Below are 16,455 nucleotides of genomic sequence, written 5' to 3'. Positions count from 1 at the left end.
CGGGCTGCATACTGTAACAAATGAACAACCTGATTGCATTCTCCATAAATGTTGTGTACAAATAAAACTCCAGTAATTCAGCATAACCCAATGTACCATTGAAGGAGATTTGTACAAGTGAACCAAAGTGGAATCGTCGTCAATCCAACAGACAGTCCCTTAAATTGGGCCACATCTGATGAAGTGCAACGGAAGCTCACTGCTTGGAGAAGAATAACTCAGCTGACATATGCTTCAAGATTTGACTGGCAAATTACGGAAGAACAGAAAAATAGGCTTGCTGAGAAATGGTAGACAAATGGTCCTTATCTTGCCTCAATACTCGAATCTAACTACAAGTTGAAAAACAGAGTAAGGATAATGAACATAAAATAATAGCAAATTGACTAATAAACTGGCTACAAACATATGCAACTTTTATTAACTAAAAAGAAAGATTGCCATGTCCACTATAAATTAGAGGATTACACTGTCACCGACTTCTAGTGAGTTATAGAGAACCAACCCTAATCCTAATAGACAAGGAATCCAAATTTTCTTTTCTTTTTAAACGAGGGACAACTGATGGCAAGTCACAGTTATCCATTTCTTCTGGGCTTAGAGAAATGGGAAATTTCACTCTACCTGTGGTCACAGTCAAGCAGACTCACTAGCTCGAAGCATCGAACCCAGGAACTCTCACGTTTTTTGTTTATTGGGGAGCCGCAGTTCGCGTCCTTACCATTGGAAGGAATCAAAATTTTTAGCCTACAAGCAAACTCTAAGACATTAAAATACCAAAACAACCCTTTCATAATTGTAAATTACAGTCTCTTTCCGTTGAGAAATACCCCAAACAATTTTATTTGAGGGACACTTTCCGGTGCTCATTTCATAGCTTTTTCTATGATATGGACTATCAATATTTTAGTATATTTATCCCGTTATCCAACTTAATTATACGTTGCATGAGTGATCTTTCCGCCGAATATGTCTTCTTTCATGACAAATTTAAGGGTATTGTGATTTTTTATTAAAAATAAAAATAAAAGAGGAGCTTGACTTCTTTAAGGTTAAGGAGGAGCTCCTCCTCTTTGTGTTTGTAATTGGAATTGTTCATATTATAAATCACAATGTAAAAATTATTTATGAAAAAATTCAATTAAAACTGCGATCGTTTAGTCAATTCTTAAGAAATTTCAAGCACAAGCATGAAGTTCCCTGAATAGGTCATGAGACATTTTAAGGAGTTTCTCCTCAATTCTTGAAGAGCCAAGTCTTTTTCTTTAAAAATTCATTTTCTTATTTTTTGGATAAAATTCCTATTTTATTAGCTTAACGGAAAAGTTGAAAGTTGAGGGAGTTAAGAAAAATGACTACTAGTGCAGCAAATGATATAATTCAACGATGGGGGATCATTATCACTAGAGTTCAGGAACAAAAACTAACTTGCGGTATAAATTAATAGTTCAAACCTTTTGCACCCAATGTGGCCTTTTTACGCCTTATCCATTTAAGTGACATGTGCCTTTTTGAGTTAATTTACTTTTGTTTTTAATTTGTTTATTGAAGAGATAAGTTAAAGAGTTAACATTTTTAAGTGGAGTTTAAATAAGAGTGCTGATAAACCCACCCCGTTGTCTTATCTCATCACCCCACTAGTTTATAAAATTTTTACTTCCATTTTGACCCTTTTGTAAAATTACATCAAAGAACCTGCAAAAATATCCCCACCCACGCTCGCATCGCCGAGGAGGCCTACGCCGTCATGGCTCTCAAACGCGTCCCCGCCAACATCCGATCCCAAGACGATGTCACCCGAATGTCCAACCCCAGCTCATCAAGGAAATCAAGCAATCCGTCACCATCCCCGTCATGGCCAAAGTTTGCATCAGCCATTTCATCGAGGCGCAAATCCTTGAAGCCATTGGCTTGGACTACGTTGACGAGAGTGGGATCCTCACTCTCTCGTTCGTCTGCGGCTGTCGAAATCTTAGCGAGGTCGCCGCGATGACTCCCGACGAAGGTGGAAGCCGGTACCGGAAACATCATCGAGGTCGTTCGACTCATGCGGCGTGACGACTTGCGTGTACACAAATGATGCAGTTAGGGTGAAAAAAAATAAAATAAAATAAAATAAAATAAGAAACTAATGAAAAGGGTTTGAAACTTTGAATTTTAATGATACGGACAAAATAAGGGTAAAGTGAATAGTACCAAGATTGACTTTTTAGTATAAAAATATGGTTTTTCGTTAAAGTGACTTTAAAAAAAAAAGATTTAGATATTTGAGGTTATTTTAGGAATAATTGGGGTGGATTAATAGGATTTTAGTTTTTTAATTTTTATGGTGGGTGAGATTATATTGTGGGTGTATAAATAGGACAATGAAGTGGGTCTAGTAGCAATCTTAAATAAATTATCAAGTGTCAACAAATGGGTTAGGGCACAAAGATGCTATATAGAATTATAGGATTTGGATCATCTCCTGAGCCCAAGAAGAAGATCCTCTTGACCAAAGGACTTGGGCCGCTGGATTATAACTTTAAAGGAATCTCCTTGTTATCCAACGGATGATCCTCTCCTTGGGCTTAGGAGAGGATCCAAGTCCAGAAGTGCAGGTGCAAAAGATTTGAACTCATAAATCATGGACATTTGGTATTAGAAATTTTTCAGTGTGTTAGAAACATAGCCCGTCACATCAAATGTAACAATACTGGTTGTATTTTTTTTTTCAAATTTTTAATTATTACATTTAACGTACTGAACCGTTATTCCGAAACAAAATTATAGTTTCTGAGAAATAGGGCACTGGCCTACGTAATAAAATCTCTGACCCAAAAAAATATATACGTAAAAGGTAAAAACGAATCTGTCCAAAAAAATGAGAGAAAACATTAAATCTCGTATAGAAAACAAACTTTAACTCAAATCGGAGCGTCTATAGGAGCCGTTTAGCATCCAACGGCTACGATTACACGGAGTCTCAGGCTGGCCCCAACGTCTAAATTTCTTCCCAACGGTCAAAAATCTCAAAATACAGAGAAAATCAATATCCTCTCTCTTGCTCTCTCATCCTAGAATCACAAATCAGCAGTTACAGTACAAGAACCCATCATCTAATCTTCCATATCCTCCTAAAATCGTTCGAACCCATTGAGCGAAAATGAGTGTTGTTGAATACCCAGACGCCATTAACGCACCAGACCTTCAGGTATGGAACAACGCCGCCTTCGACAACGAAGACTCCGAAGGCGGCTCCTCCGTCGTCAAAGCTTCCTGGTCCGAGCTACTGCAACCCCTGTCGCTGAATCGTTCTTCCTAGTCGTTTGATTCGGGTTGCAGCAAAGAGAATCTGAGCCCAGAGATTCTGAAAACCCCTGTCTGTGTCAAATCTTCGGTGCCCTTCAAGCCGCTGGACACAAATACGAATCTTGAGCCCATCTCGGTGGTCGCGAAGAAGAAGGGTATTGGGGAGGTTGAAGAAAGAGAAGAGAAAGTTCGAGATAAGGGAAAGATCGATGCTGAAATTGAAGAGATTGAGAAGCAGATTAGTCGATTGAATTCGAGGCTCGAAGCGCTTAAAATCGAAAAGGCTGAGAGAAGCGAGAAGGCGGTAGAGAAGCGCGGAAGGGTTGTGGCGGCGAAGTTCATGGAGCCGAAACAGAGTGTGAAGAATTTGGACGGGTTGAAAAAGATTGAGTCTTTGATGATGAGTGTGAGGCCAAAGGTCAATCGGAGAGGAATGAGTTTGGGCCCTCTGAGATTATAGCTGAAGCAGGATTTCGGAGGCCGAGTAAGCTCGAGATCACCCCTGTTCAGGCAACGCAGAGTCGCCGGAAATCTTGCTTTTGGAAGCTTCAAGACATTGATGAATTGAGGGCTACAAAAGAGAGGGGCAAGAGTTTGAGTTTGAGCCCGAAATCACGGAAAACTGTGTCCAAGGTTCAAGCTCCTAAACAGGCCTGCGACTACTGTTGGAGGGTCTAAGAGACCTGCGAAGAAGGAAGACAAGGTTCTTGCATCAATTGAACCCAAGAAGCTTTTTAAAGACGGAGCCGAGAAGTCTGCGCCTGCCAAGAAAACACCATTCAAGCCTGGGAGGGTTGTGCCTAGCAGGTACAATCAGATAGGGAATTCGGCAGTGAGTGATGGCCGGAAGCGGTCTTGGCCCGAGGATGACAAGGATGACAGCAAGAGGTGTGACAAGAGGCGGGTATCCTTGGCAGGGAAGCCGCGTGGCATTGGCCGTGAAATGTCCAGGAGTCAAGGACCGGAGTGCCGGGTGAAGAAGAGGTGGGAGATTCCAAGTGAGGTAGTGGTGTACCAAGGTGCGGCGGAGGATGGTAAGTCACCTTCAGTTGTTGCTGAGATAGGAGATGTGCTTCCAAAAATTAAGACTGTCCAATGTGGTGTTGATACTCCGAGGGGTTCGGGGCCAGCCAAAAGGGTTGCTGAATTGGTTGGGATGAAATCCTACTTTAGCACCAATGGGGAGGTTTGCCAGGAATTGAATTTTGCAGAAGCAGATGCTGAGGAAGAATAAGTGGAATCGCCGAGGAACTTCATCTCCACTGAAATTGTTAATTTTTGTTACGAAGTTTAGCTTGATTTTCGATTAGCCATAACTCTTGTTATGGAGACTACGCATTTTGTATTGATTAAGAGAAGTGTTATTGGCAATCCAAAAATCTCATTCTACACTCCTCGTGTATTTTTCTTTCCAAATATAGAAAGTTTGGAGTGTAGAATGAGATTTTTGGAGTATCAATAACAATTCCCTTAATCGGGTTTGTAAGTCTGGTTTCTCTGCTATGCAATAATGGATGAAGCTACTTTTCTTGCTTCCTAGCAAGATGAGTTTGTTTCAGCCTTTACAATCCGAGTTATCAGTCTGCTAATAAAACAGTTTCACTCGAATAAAAATGTCGAATTTGAATCATGTTTGATACAAAACTTTCGAAAATGGGCAAAGAAATTGATTTAATAGATACTATACCAATTGGCAATAGGAAGAGACACCTTCAAATCGAAAACAGAATAGTAACTCCTGCTTCTAACTACTTACAACGGTTTATTTCGTTTGAAATCCGTAGGACCCGCAATTTGAGCGTAATCAGTCTGCTGAAAACAACAATTTTGCTCGAAGAAAACTGTCGATATTTGAGTCATGTTTGATACAGATCATTTCGAAAATGAGCAAGGAAAGTGGACGGCAGATTCAAAGCACTATAATACACCAAACCATATCTCCAACTTCTAACTGCTTACAATCGTTTGTCGTTTGAAATCCATAGGACCAGCAAGCTCCAAACTACACGAATCCATCTCCTCCGTTAAACTCAATGTCAAGTCCACCTTCCTCATCTTCTTCAGGTTCGTGATCAGCGATCGATAAACATACAGGGAAGTTCGAATCTCCCTCACCTTCATCTCATCGAAGAATCGGCATGTACAGTATGGACTGGCATGGTTTCATGAAGTAATGCTAGACCTCCCCCACTGCCAATGTATGCAATGCAAGTGAGAAGAAATAAAAGTATACAGAGTTTCATTTGAAATAAAATGCCAAAGATGTTCCATGTACCGTAAAATACTTCCAAAACAAAGAGAAAATGACAAAATCCATCCAAAACAAAGCTAAACATAAACTATGCAAGCTCGTATAAAGATGCACGTTAAAATAACAGAAATTCTCTGTACATGACGTCTGCTCTTTATTAAAAAACAGACGCGCGTCAATATTTTAAAAAATGTATCTATATTGGCAGTCTATTATTTTCTTTAATTAAAAAACGGACGTCATTTTCATGAATGGACATGGTCCTGAAAGTCACAACAAGAATCTTGAACAGAGAGGAACGTTGATGAAAAAGCCTAGAGGCTGTCTCAAAGAAAGAATGTCCTCCCCATTGCGAAACCCAAATTTTTCTGTTTCTGATACTTTATGGGAAGAAAAGGTTTAGAAAGTTACAATGGCGTAATATATTTTTCTTTGATTTAGAGAAATACGAAAACTGGGGAGCGACAGATTCTAATGGCCGGGGTATGCGAGGAGTAATTTTTCAGTGTGCCGGGAACACCATGCCACGTGGTGTTCCCTCACACATAAAAATTCAAATTTTGAATATACTTCAATTTTTTATTTCAATAAATAAATAAATTTGAATTTTTATGTGTGAGGGAACACCACGTGGCATGGTGTTCCCGGCACACCTAAAAATTTCTCGTATGCGAGGGTCCGGGGTCTAAAGGTTAATCGGACACTGCTTTTCTGGGTCCGAGGTTGACTTGTCAAACCGGAGAGTTAGGAACTTAGTAACATAATCAAAGAATCAAAAGACAACCACCTCATCACATGGGTGTGCCTGTAACACAGGATAGTAATCATATGTAATTATATAATTGGAGAAACACTTGAAAAAAAATTCTTGCTATTTAATAATAAAAAGTAGCATACTGCCTCGTGTTGAAGAATCTCTCCACATATAAGAAGTGAGCTACTAACCAATTTTTTTAAGAGAACTTTGACGAAAAGCTTCTGGTACTGTTTATTTTATCGAAAAATCATATTTTTACACTAAAAGGTCAATCATAATACTATTTATTTTACCATTTATTTTATCTTTATCGTTAAAACTCAAAGTTTTCAAATATTTTTCATTAGTTTATTTACTTTTTAAATCATTAACTGTAAACTAGATTTTTTGTTTCAAAAAATATTAAAACAAAAAAAAAAGAAAGATAAAAGATTAAGCTAAAAAATAGCAAATTGCAACACGCGTTAACGTGGCAAGAATTTAATTAATTCGTAATGCTTCCACCATCTAATCAAACAAGGATCTCTCTGATGATGCATAAACTTTGTAGGACGTGAGTAGCCGATTGATTGGTAAAATCCATTTGATCGGTCAGTCATTCACATTCCATAACTATTTCATGACATTTGTCATTAAAGCATCTCCAGAGGTGGTAACATTTGGATAGCAAAAGCTAGATTAGCTAGTTTCCAAAAAAAAAAAAAAAACCTAGATTAGCTATGCTGCGTTTTTTCCAGGAAAGTAACAACCTGATTAGCAAATTAAAGAATTAGCAACTCCACCATGATCCTCTTCGGATCCTTTTGATAAGGATCTTAGAGATCCATAAATCGTGTTTATTCATCGTACATCATACGATCAGTTTTTATCAAGTACAGTTTATGTTTATTTTTAAATAAAAATATTTAAAATAATTTTTGACTGCACGATGTACGATAAACGGACAAAATTCACAGATTCCCGAAATCCTCACAAAGAGGATCCGGACTCTTAGCAACTTACTTTGTACATTTACAAGTTAAATTGCTACTTCTCCTAGTTATCAACTTTTCCAAGTTAGCAACTTTTAAAGAAAAATTTTGCTAACTCTTGGAAATGCTCTTATAATAATCAAATATGCATCACGCGAGTCTGTAACATTGTGTTGATATTGTACGTGCCATAAAAGAATCCAATTATTTGCCCGAAAATTCTCATTCAATAGAATGTATAGAACAACATTTTTACTGCAGTAAGTTCGAAATATCGCAGAGTCAGAAGAACCGATAAAACAACCAATCTACTGCAGTAAGGGCGACATTTGCACATTCAGAAGGATTTGATAGAACATCATATTTACCAAGTACGTTCGACATTTCGCACATTCAGAAGAATGTACAAAAGAAGATATTTACCGCAGTAAGTTTCGACATTTTGACAGTAAACGAATCGCATAAGCAAATGCAAACACTCATCATGGCACAACAATGAACCTAGCTATTAAGGATAACAATTTACATGTGCCAGAAATGCGCTTTGCCCTCTTCAAATACGGCTTGAATCTCTCCCGAAAATGAATCTCCTGGTCCAGTCCGATACCACAAGAACTCTAGTGCGCCAGCTCACTTGCTTGCTGAATAACGAAAACATCGTATTAAATCAGATTCAATTGTGCGCATATTGTATTACAACTTACAACAAGTAAGCAGATGAGGAATACCTTGCGTATACAGAATACCAGAGCCATTGTGTGCTATGACCCATGGAAACCCAGTCTCCGGGTAGCTCTGCTGCTGCTTGCTCTCCCCCCAACGGAGCAAATTGCCCGAAATGCTTGTACCTGGTGATTCACAGGTTACCGTTAACACATTGGTTAGAAAAATAAAAAGAAAGCAAATGAGATATATAGTATGAACTTGATATTGTGCATTGTGTCAAATCAAGAATCGTCGGAAATTTAGCATGAAAATAAGAAGGCATTTATGGAAGTTCTTGAAACTTTCATTGCCATGTTCAAATCATGAACAACAGCTGACATTTCATGTACTAAACATTAGGGGATGACAATTTTGTGAAGCTATATGTGAACGAGTGATAGCACAATTGATTTTCACTAAATGCCATCAAGGCGAATAATTGTGCTGTTTTCCAGGTGAATCTTTGAAGTATATGGTTGAAAGAGAAGTAGAAGTAAAAAAATCACATAACGTGAATAGGTTATATGACATGCAGTAATAAATGGCGTGAGTGAGTACATACCGAAAGGGAAGAAACTCATGTTGCCCAGAACTTTTAAAACGCCTCGGACCTTCAGGATGCTCTTTGCAGTGCTCCCTCCGGTTAAAGCAACTAGAAAGATATGTTCCCTGTTGCGCAGCAACCTGAATGCCAAAAGAGCGTACAAATTGAAGGTCCCTTTCTTATATTTGGTCGACCTGAAATCATGTCACAACCATATACCTGAGCAGTTGCAGGCAGACTCTTCATCTGTGAATCCACTTGAGAAAGGGCTAATTTAAATTCTTCCACGTTCACTTCCTTCTTATCACTACCATCGAGATCTTTCCATAGGTCTGTCACATCCTGCAGATGCTTGCTCTTTAAATAGAGTTCCACTTGGGGGTACCTTATGATTATGTCGTCAACTACATCTCGAAATTCATCAACTGTTAAGGTACCAGAGTTATCTTTGTCCGCAGCTTTAAATATGGTGAAGATATCTTCCTGAAGATGACAAGATGGTGATTAAGTATAAGTTAACAATAACATGTATAAAATAGCTTCAACTACAAGTTTAAAAAGGTTGAATATATTCATGCATACCATGATTTTACGTTGACTAATTGAAGCACAATCACCAATGGCATACACATCTTCACATCCCTTTACATGCAGCCATTCGTCAGTTACTAGAACACGTTTATCAGCCTGCACATTGAGCAGAAGATAAACTATGATTGAATAACCATGTTGCCCATACAACAGTTGATTATACTGTACATTCTGTGTTTCTCGGTCTTGTATGTGCATAAAATTTATGAAACAAACCTGCCCAATTTGTTGCATAAAGTCCCTCACAACTGGACGAGTCCCAACACCAGTAGACCACACAACCAAGCCATGTGGTATAGAGCAAACCTCTCCCTTCGATTTCACCTTCATCGTGATTTCCTTATCAGAAACACTGACAACCCGACATCCTGTTTGAACATCAATACCATCTCTTGTAAACTTCTTCTCAGCAAAAGTACTAATTCTGTCATCGAACCTACAGTGTGAGGATACAAAGTTTAGTTAGTTCTCTGAATGAACTTGCTATTTGCTCTTGGATATAATAGAAGTTCTTCATTAAATCGGGTTTATTATCGAAATGTTTCCAAAAATCAATCAATAATCTAAAACATGAGTGCATCCTTCGTACATGTTCAAGATGTGATCTCCAGATTGGATAACTGTTATTTTCACAAGATCCTTAACCATAGGATATAACTTGACTAAATCTTCTTGGAAATAATCATGCAGCTCTGCAGCAAATTCCACACCAGTAGGACCTCCTCCAACAATTACAAAATGAAGATTTCTCCTCCGCTCTTCTTCACTTAGACCTGGAAGTATAGCCATTTCAAAGCAATCTATCACACTCATACGTATCTTTTGAGCATCTTCCACTTCCTGCATTAGAAGCCAAATACGTTTCGTTAGAAAAATTTCATATCAGCACCTTATGAAAGAAGAGTGAAAGCAATTTAGTTTTGCTGAAAAAGTTCAATAAACCAGACTTGCCTTCAGAAAATGACAGTTCTCCTTGACACCAGGGGTGTTAAAAGTGTTCACTTGTGCTCCTAAAGCTATGACCAAGTAGTCATAGTCAAGGGAAAATTCCTTATTTCCCACCAAGTTTTGGTCAAAATTAGCCCGCAAGGAAACATTTTTATTTGCTGCATCAATCTTGACACATTCTGCTTCCCAAAATTTGATCTCTCCATTTCTCTGCCATGAAATAAAAGTAAAGCACACACGACTTGTATATCAAGTAAATGATGTTTAAGAAAGAAAAGAACAGTGCGATAGTGCATGTCTCGATTTGAGACCAATCTCCATTAATTTGTCTTATGAATTGGAACTGTTGAATGTGTCATTTACCTTTTTTATGATATTTCGAACGGGTTCTACTATGCTTCGTGCTTCAACCGTCCCACATGTGACACTCGGTAACAAAGGAGTAAACGCAAAATAATTTCGGGGTGAAACAACCTGAACATCATAAGCTGAAGCATCAAGGTACTTAAGGAAACTAGTACCAGCCCATCCTGTCCCAAGCACCACCACTCTCTTTTTCCTAGACTCGTTTTGATTAGGATCGACAACAGGAGAGCCAACGTTGGACTGCGATTCTGCATACGCCAGGAGACCTCCGCTACTGCAATAGTCCAAACGGAAACCAAAACAGAAAAAATATGATCGACAATGAGTTTAAGCGAACGAAGTTTTCTTCTTTTTTTTTTACGAATTGTGCATTTTGTCTACGTTTGCTTGTCAATAATCATGTGGATGGATGTCAAATTGGCAAAAACAAAACAATGTGAGCTAGTAAAAAAGGTTACAATTCAAACAAAACAAAAAGGTAAAAAGACATGCTTTAATAAAGTATTTTATATCTTCAACATAACCCCTTTAGTAGTAGATCTATGTCAAGTTGCTTGGAATATGTAAAGTAATTGTAAATCTACAAGCTAATCAAGCAAAAGGGTAACTTAAGGGGTGAGGATTCTTTTCCGCAGTGAAAGATCACATGAAAAGAATTAACAACCTTAAAAGGCATGTTTGGTTGCACAGAAAACAGAGAGAAAATTAAATAAATTCAGCATAGCTAAGACTCCAAAACAAACATTTGCAGTCTATTTTCTCAGTAACCAAACAAAGTCTAGTGTCTGGTGGCTGCGAAACTGAGATTCAAAGAAAAGTTTAGATTCAGAGTTAATAAGCTGACATTTTGCTTAAACCACAGAAAGAAAAAAACTGGCACTTGATTGAAATATAACCAAAATTAAAAAAGAATGTGTCTTTATGCTATGATAGAAAATATTTCAACCCAACTCATTTTCTGGTCATGCATTTCTCAGAAGCCAAACAGATCGAAAAGAAAATAACATGGTAGGCAAGAAAATTGCGAACCTGATAGTACAGAGCACCAGAAGCTTGGAGGCAACAGGGTGGCCATTGAAAGCTCTTGAAGCTCTGGTGAAGAAGGACAAGATCGTCATTTGGGGCTTGACCAGAATCCAGAGGATGATCAAGTGAGAAGAGACTGGTCCTCAAATCACTCAACAAGAGGAGGGAGGGAGTTGCGGAGCAACTGTATTATTCATTGATTGACAAAAATAAAATAAAATTAGTCATCATCCAATGGACGCGTGGCACTTGTTAACTTGAGTTATTTTGTTGGATGAGGAAACTGAGTTGGTCCCACTCCTCTCCATCGGACAGTCGACATGTAGCCTGTAGGTAGGCTGCGCCCCACAGTACTGCCAATGTGTGATCCAATTATTTTGCGGTTTATCCTTTGAGTCATCTGTTTCATCATTTACGTTTGAAATCAACGATGTCTTCTTTCACGTTTGCTTGTGATTGGATGCCAAACATGAAGAACGACTTCATATTAGGGAAATGTTTTAATTTTAATAGTCAAAGTATTACATAGTGTTTTAATTTTAATAGTTAAAAGTATTACATAGTGTTACAACATTCTTACTTAGCGATTTAAGCCATGAGATAAGAACTTGACTTCTAGAATTATGAAAACTAAATTGTTACTAGCAGTTGAGCTATTCATACTGTGAATCGATACGAATATTTGATGACTGAAAGAACAAAAGAAGAGAAAAAGAATATGAGTTTACAAGTTGCCCAAAGCCAATCTAGAAAATTTGTAAGAGAATCAACAATCAAATTAGGATTGTCAAACAGTTTTCTTTTTATTTCCCCTTTGGTTTTTCACGTCTATGCTTTCTTCTCACAAAAGAAAACAAATATGAGAGAAACTCAAGTTCGAATCGTCGTTGATAAAAAATTGATCGGGCACATAGTGTACTTGTAGTTCTAGTTGCCAAATCCATGTTGTCAATTATGGATATACTAATGTTAAATACTTTGTTCTAGACCAATTTTGTTTTTAGTTTTTATCTTCTGAAAATTAGATGTAAAAAACTCTCCTCTTTATTCCCTTCATACAAGCGACATTCTGTTTTAAACTAATACAAACGACATTCTATTTTATTTCCCCTTTGATAGAAGGGGTGTGGTGGGAACATATCTTGAAGTATGGTTACACGCACCTTTGCACTTGAAAAATACATAACAAAAATTTAATCTGCTGCTATTATAGGTTTAGTTTGGATGGGCAAAAACCATAAAACACACAAACAACTCGAGTAATGTGTAATTGAACCCTTGAAGTGTTTGTATAAAACTGCTAGTTGTTGGGGTGTTTATTCTAATATACTATACTATTTTCTAAACTGCTTGCCAGTCACTACTCTTCCAATGCCTATCGACCTTCTGGCAAACTCATGGTCACTGTGTTTTGGGAAAAAATGGTTGGCGTTTCCGAAGAGTAAACATGACTAGAATTTCTGTGTGTTGAAAAGGCAAGTTCTTTGGAAGGTGGAAGAGATGTAGATTCATTGCCCTGCAACATACGAACTATCGAAGACATTGTTGGTCGATCAATTGGAGTTTCTTGAACACACAAAAACCCTACATGGATACACTTCAAAGCTTTATCGATCCGGCATGTTTCCCTTACCGATTCATCAATCACCTCTGTTCCTCTTCCATCTTTCCACATCTCCCATGCCTAATAAAAATGTTGAATTTACGGTCATTTGCAAATATGGAAGGCTTAAAAACAAAATGATAATGAGTTAGAGTAATTTTTCAGTACTTACCCATCCAGCAAGAGTTGGTGAATGTTCAAAGCGATAAAAAGCAGCATTCTTCTTTCCGCTTACAATCTCCAACAACAACACTCCGAAGCTGAATACATCTAATTTCTCAGAGAAATGACCATATCTTGCATATTCGGGTGACATGTAACCGCTGCACATGAATGGACAATATGTATAGAAGTAAGCAATAGAACATTACTTGAATGAAAACATGTGCTAGATATATGTAGACTTACTATGTGCCAACAACCCTATTTGTATTTGCTTCAGTTTGATTCATTCCGAAAATCCTTGCCATTCCAAAGTCTGAAATTTTGGGGTTCAAGGCTCCATCCAATAGTATGTTACTTGCTTTTAGGTCCCTGTGGATGATTTTCAATCTCGAATACTTGTGGATATAAAGTACTCCTTGAGCAATGCCTTCTATAATTTGAAAACGTCTTCCCCAATCTAATCCTCCTTTTTCAGATGCATCTGATGATTGGACAAACCATGAAGAAAGATGAGCAAGTGCTTTTCTTTAATTTCATTTTAGATCAAAAGTTGGACACTGTGCATTTGATCTTGTTGTACATGGCATTTAAACACAAGGAAAACAATTTGCAGAAACAAAGAATCAATATGTCATTAGCATACATACATACATATATATATATATATATATGTATATATACCAAACAAAAGTTTGTCCAAACTCCGATTGGGCATGTACTCGTAGATCAATATCATATCCTCGTCTTCAAGACAGCAACCCAAGAGCCTAACGAGATTGGTATGTTGGAGCTTGGCAATAAGTTTTAACTCATTCATGAACTCCTGTTGTCCTTGGCCTGACTTTTTTGATAACCTTTTTATGGCTACTTCTTGATTTTCACCCAAAATTCCCTGTACAGAGGAAAGAAAAGCGCATAAGAGAAAAGTTTGTAAAAGTACAAAGGAACGGTCGTATTTTTGAAAGGATAAAATTAATTTTGAACACCCTTTTTTCTTTTCACGTCTATATGTAATTTGTTCCGTGATACGTCTTTTAGAATTATTCGATTCAAAAGTTATAAATAAACAAGGGTGTATGAGAAGAAAAATATAATAGTTTTTAAAGTACACTATGGAAGTGTCACCTTGTAGACAGGGCCAAATCCTCCCTCTCCGAGTTTATTAGCTTCGGCGAAATTGTTTGTAGCAGCTATTATAGCCCTTAAACCAAAGATAGGCAGTTCTGCATCGTTCTTTTCACCATTTCTTTTCCTATGCTCTCTTTTCTTTTCCAATGTTTTCTTCAGTAAGTAATAGCCAAAAATGACAACCAGCAAACCTGTGATTATTGAGACAATTGCAATCACAACACCAACATTCAATCCCTTGTTACTTTGAGAACTCTCAAACTCAGAAGCTGCAAGTCTGAGGTATAAAGTTCTTCCCTGGTCGTCACTTGATGTTGGTTGTTGCAAATCCAAGAGTTCTCCGTTCCAAATCGAACATCCGCTGCTGTCATAAGCAAAAGCAGTGCAAGAACAGCTTCTAAGGCAGAACAGTTCACATTCGGCAATACTCCCAACCTCCATAGTGTAATTATTTTTAGGCAATGACATGCTAGGAAGTTCAAGAAACCGGTCTGGCTTTCCGCTCGCACTAGTAGCATTTCCACAATGCAGATCGGTTTTTCTCGAACACCCACCAGAGTAATCCTTTAAATCCCAATCTCTCTTCACCTTCGGCTCAAAACCTTTCAAGCGATTACAGGCGAGGGGGCTTACCTCATTGCAACTTCCGAGGGCCCCACACAAATCATAAATTTCGCATTGCTTTCTCGGTTGAGACCAAACCAAATTCCATTGCGTGGAATTCTCCATCCATGTCAGCTGTTGAATCTGGCCCGAAGTAAGCATCACGAATCGAGATATTCTACTAGGATCATAAACAGAATAGGTGAAATAATTTCTGTTGCGTTCGTAACATAGCTGAGGTTGTATATTTTTGTATTGAACCCTGTACTAACCAAGCGGAAAACCCTTAATTTTGCGTCCCATGACCCACTAGTCCAATTCTGCCTAGACCTATTCCACATTATGAAAAACGCACTGCTTCCGTTCGGGTCTAACTCGAGCGAGAAAAGACCCGTGCAGGATCCTCCGAACTCTTCCATGAAGTAAGAATTTGGGTTTGTTTGGTAACATTGTTAAACCCAATTCTACCTCCGGGCAGCCAAGTATGCGTTGGATGATCAAAGCTTTGCCATAACAGCTCTGATAAATTATTACTAGACCCGGGTCTCAAGACCAGGTTTCCGGTATCCAAAAGAAGTGCAGTGGCGGAGGAGGAGGAGGTTAAATTCGTTGACCAAATGAGCTCTTTGGACTCGTTATGCAGGACTAAATTACCATCTGAAATCATTAGAACCGAAGAAAATATATCGGAAACTGGTTTTTCCCTGTTTGCCACCCAAACAATGGTCCTCTCGGATACTACTCGGTCGGTGTACCATATGCCTATGTAGAAGTTTGAAAGGTTACCCGGTTTGAAGAAACCGAGCTCAAAAATCCCACCTGCAGAGACAATGGTTTGATCGCCCGAGAGGGATTTGTTTTCGCTGATGGTGGCAGCTGCTAGGTAAACATGGTACTCGAGAAACGCACATAATAAAATAACGGAGAACACGAACTTTGAGTTTGGTTTGGTATTCATGGCTGCACAAAGAATTCAGCAGGCAGGCAAAGATTTACCGTATGCATGTTACTGGAACTTAACCTATATGCCCTTTTTGCGATGATCATTGCAAGTCAACTAAGTCAACTATTCAACCCTTCACATACGTTACTTTGTGACGAAATTACATTTGCAAGCCACGTGCCTATTTACCGTATGCATGTTACATATGGAAATGGGTATGTGCTGTTTTTAACGTTTTGGTTCTCGCGTGTTCCTTTCTTTGATTTATGTTGTCTGTTTGTTTATACGTTACTTTGTAATTCCTTTTTCAATGTTGGGTGATGAAATCTAGGATTTTTAGTAAATTTTCTGTGTAATTCCAAGTCGAATTGCCACCTGGGTAATCAGGAAAAAAAAAAAAAAAAAAAAAAAAAAGAAAGAATTTGGTCTCTGGTTACAACCTCTCTCTCTCCAAAACTTAATTTTGAAGTTATCGTGCATATTTTTTTTGGATCAATGTCACCTTTTGATTTGTCTTATGGTTTTATCGTCGTACATCATTGGTCGACTGTCTTTGTTTTCTT

At 38.1% G+C, this 16,455-nt stretch overlaps 2 protein-coding genes and 1 pseudogene across 2 annotated transcripts; 1 reads left to right on the top strand and 2 right to left on the bottom strand.

Moving 5' to 3' along the window:
* The first annotated feature begins 3,006 nt into the window (after positions 1 to 3,006).
* Positions 3,007 to 4,921, top strand: LOC103944462 (annotated as a pseudogene).
* A 2,685-nt stretch (positions 4,922 to 7,606) lies between these two features.
* Positions 7,607 to 11,624, bottom strand: LOC103944461 (external alternative NAD(P)H-ubiquinone oxidoreductase B1, mitochondrial). The gene is made up of 10 exons (XM_048578116.1): positions 11,454 to 11,624; positions 10,422 to 10,698; positions 10,062 to 10,268; positions 9,700 to 9,950; positions 9,327 to 9,546; positions 9,102 to 9,206; positions 8,739 to 9,002; positions 8,538 to 8,659; positions 7,999 to 8,118; positions 7,607 to 7,911 (listed from the first exon to the last, which is right to left on the bottom strand). The coding sequence occupies exons 1-10, from the start codon at positions 11,540 to 11,542 to the stop codon at positions 7,824 to 7,826; spliced, it is 1,743 nt and encodes a 580-aa protein (XP_048434073.1). The 5' UTR covers positions 11,543 to 11,624; the 3' UTR covers positions 7,607 to 7,823.
* A 1,201-nt stretch (positions 11,625 to 12,825) lies between these two features.
* On the bottom strand, positions 12,826 to 16,028 carry LOC103941922 (receptor-like serine/threonine-protein kinase SD1-8). Its single transcript, XM_048577671.1, is given in 7 exon segments — positions 12,826 to 13,134; positions 13,226 to 13,376; positions 13,462 to 13,699; positions 13,900 to 14,110; positions 14,344 to 15,084; positions 15,132 to 15,343; positions 15,346 to 16,028. Coding segments are annotated over 7 exon segments (2,424 nt in total). The 5' UTR covers positions 15,908 to 16,028.
* Positions 16,029 to 16,455: the final 427 nt, after the last annotated feature.

Source organism: the organism of the source record quoted next, unplaced genomic scaffold, assembly GCF_019419815.1.
Source record: "Pyrus x bretschneideri cultivar Hongxiangsu unplaced genomic scaffold, Pyrus_bretschneideri_v1 Contig12, whole genome shotgun sequence".
Taxonomy (NCBI): Eukaryota; Viridiplantae; Streptophyta; class Magnoliopsida; order Rosales; family Rosaceae; genus Pyrus; species Pyrus x bretschneideri.
The sequence above is the reverse complement of the archived record's forward strand: the minus strand, read 5'-3'. Positions and strand labels throughout refer to the sequence as shown.

Coding starts and splice junctions, on each gene's coding strand:
- LOC103944461 (XM_048578116.1), bottom strand. CDS start 11,542: ATGACGATCTTGTCCTTCTTCACCAGAGCTTCAAGAGCTTTCAATGGC. Junction 9,951..10,061: donor AGAACTGTCATTTTCTGAAG/GCAAGTCTGGTT, acceptor CTTCTAATGCAG/GAAGTGGAAGATGCTCAAAA. Junction 8,660..8,738: donor GTCTGCCTGCAACTGCTCAG/GTATATGGTTGT, acceptor TTTGGCATTCAG/GTTGCTGCGCAACAGGGAAC.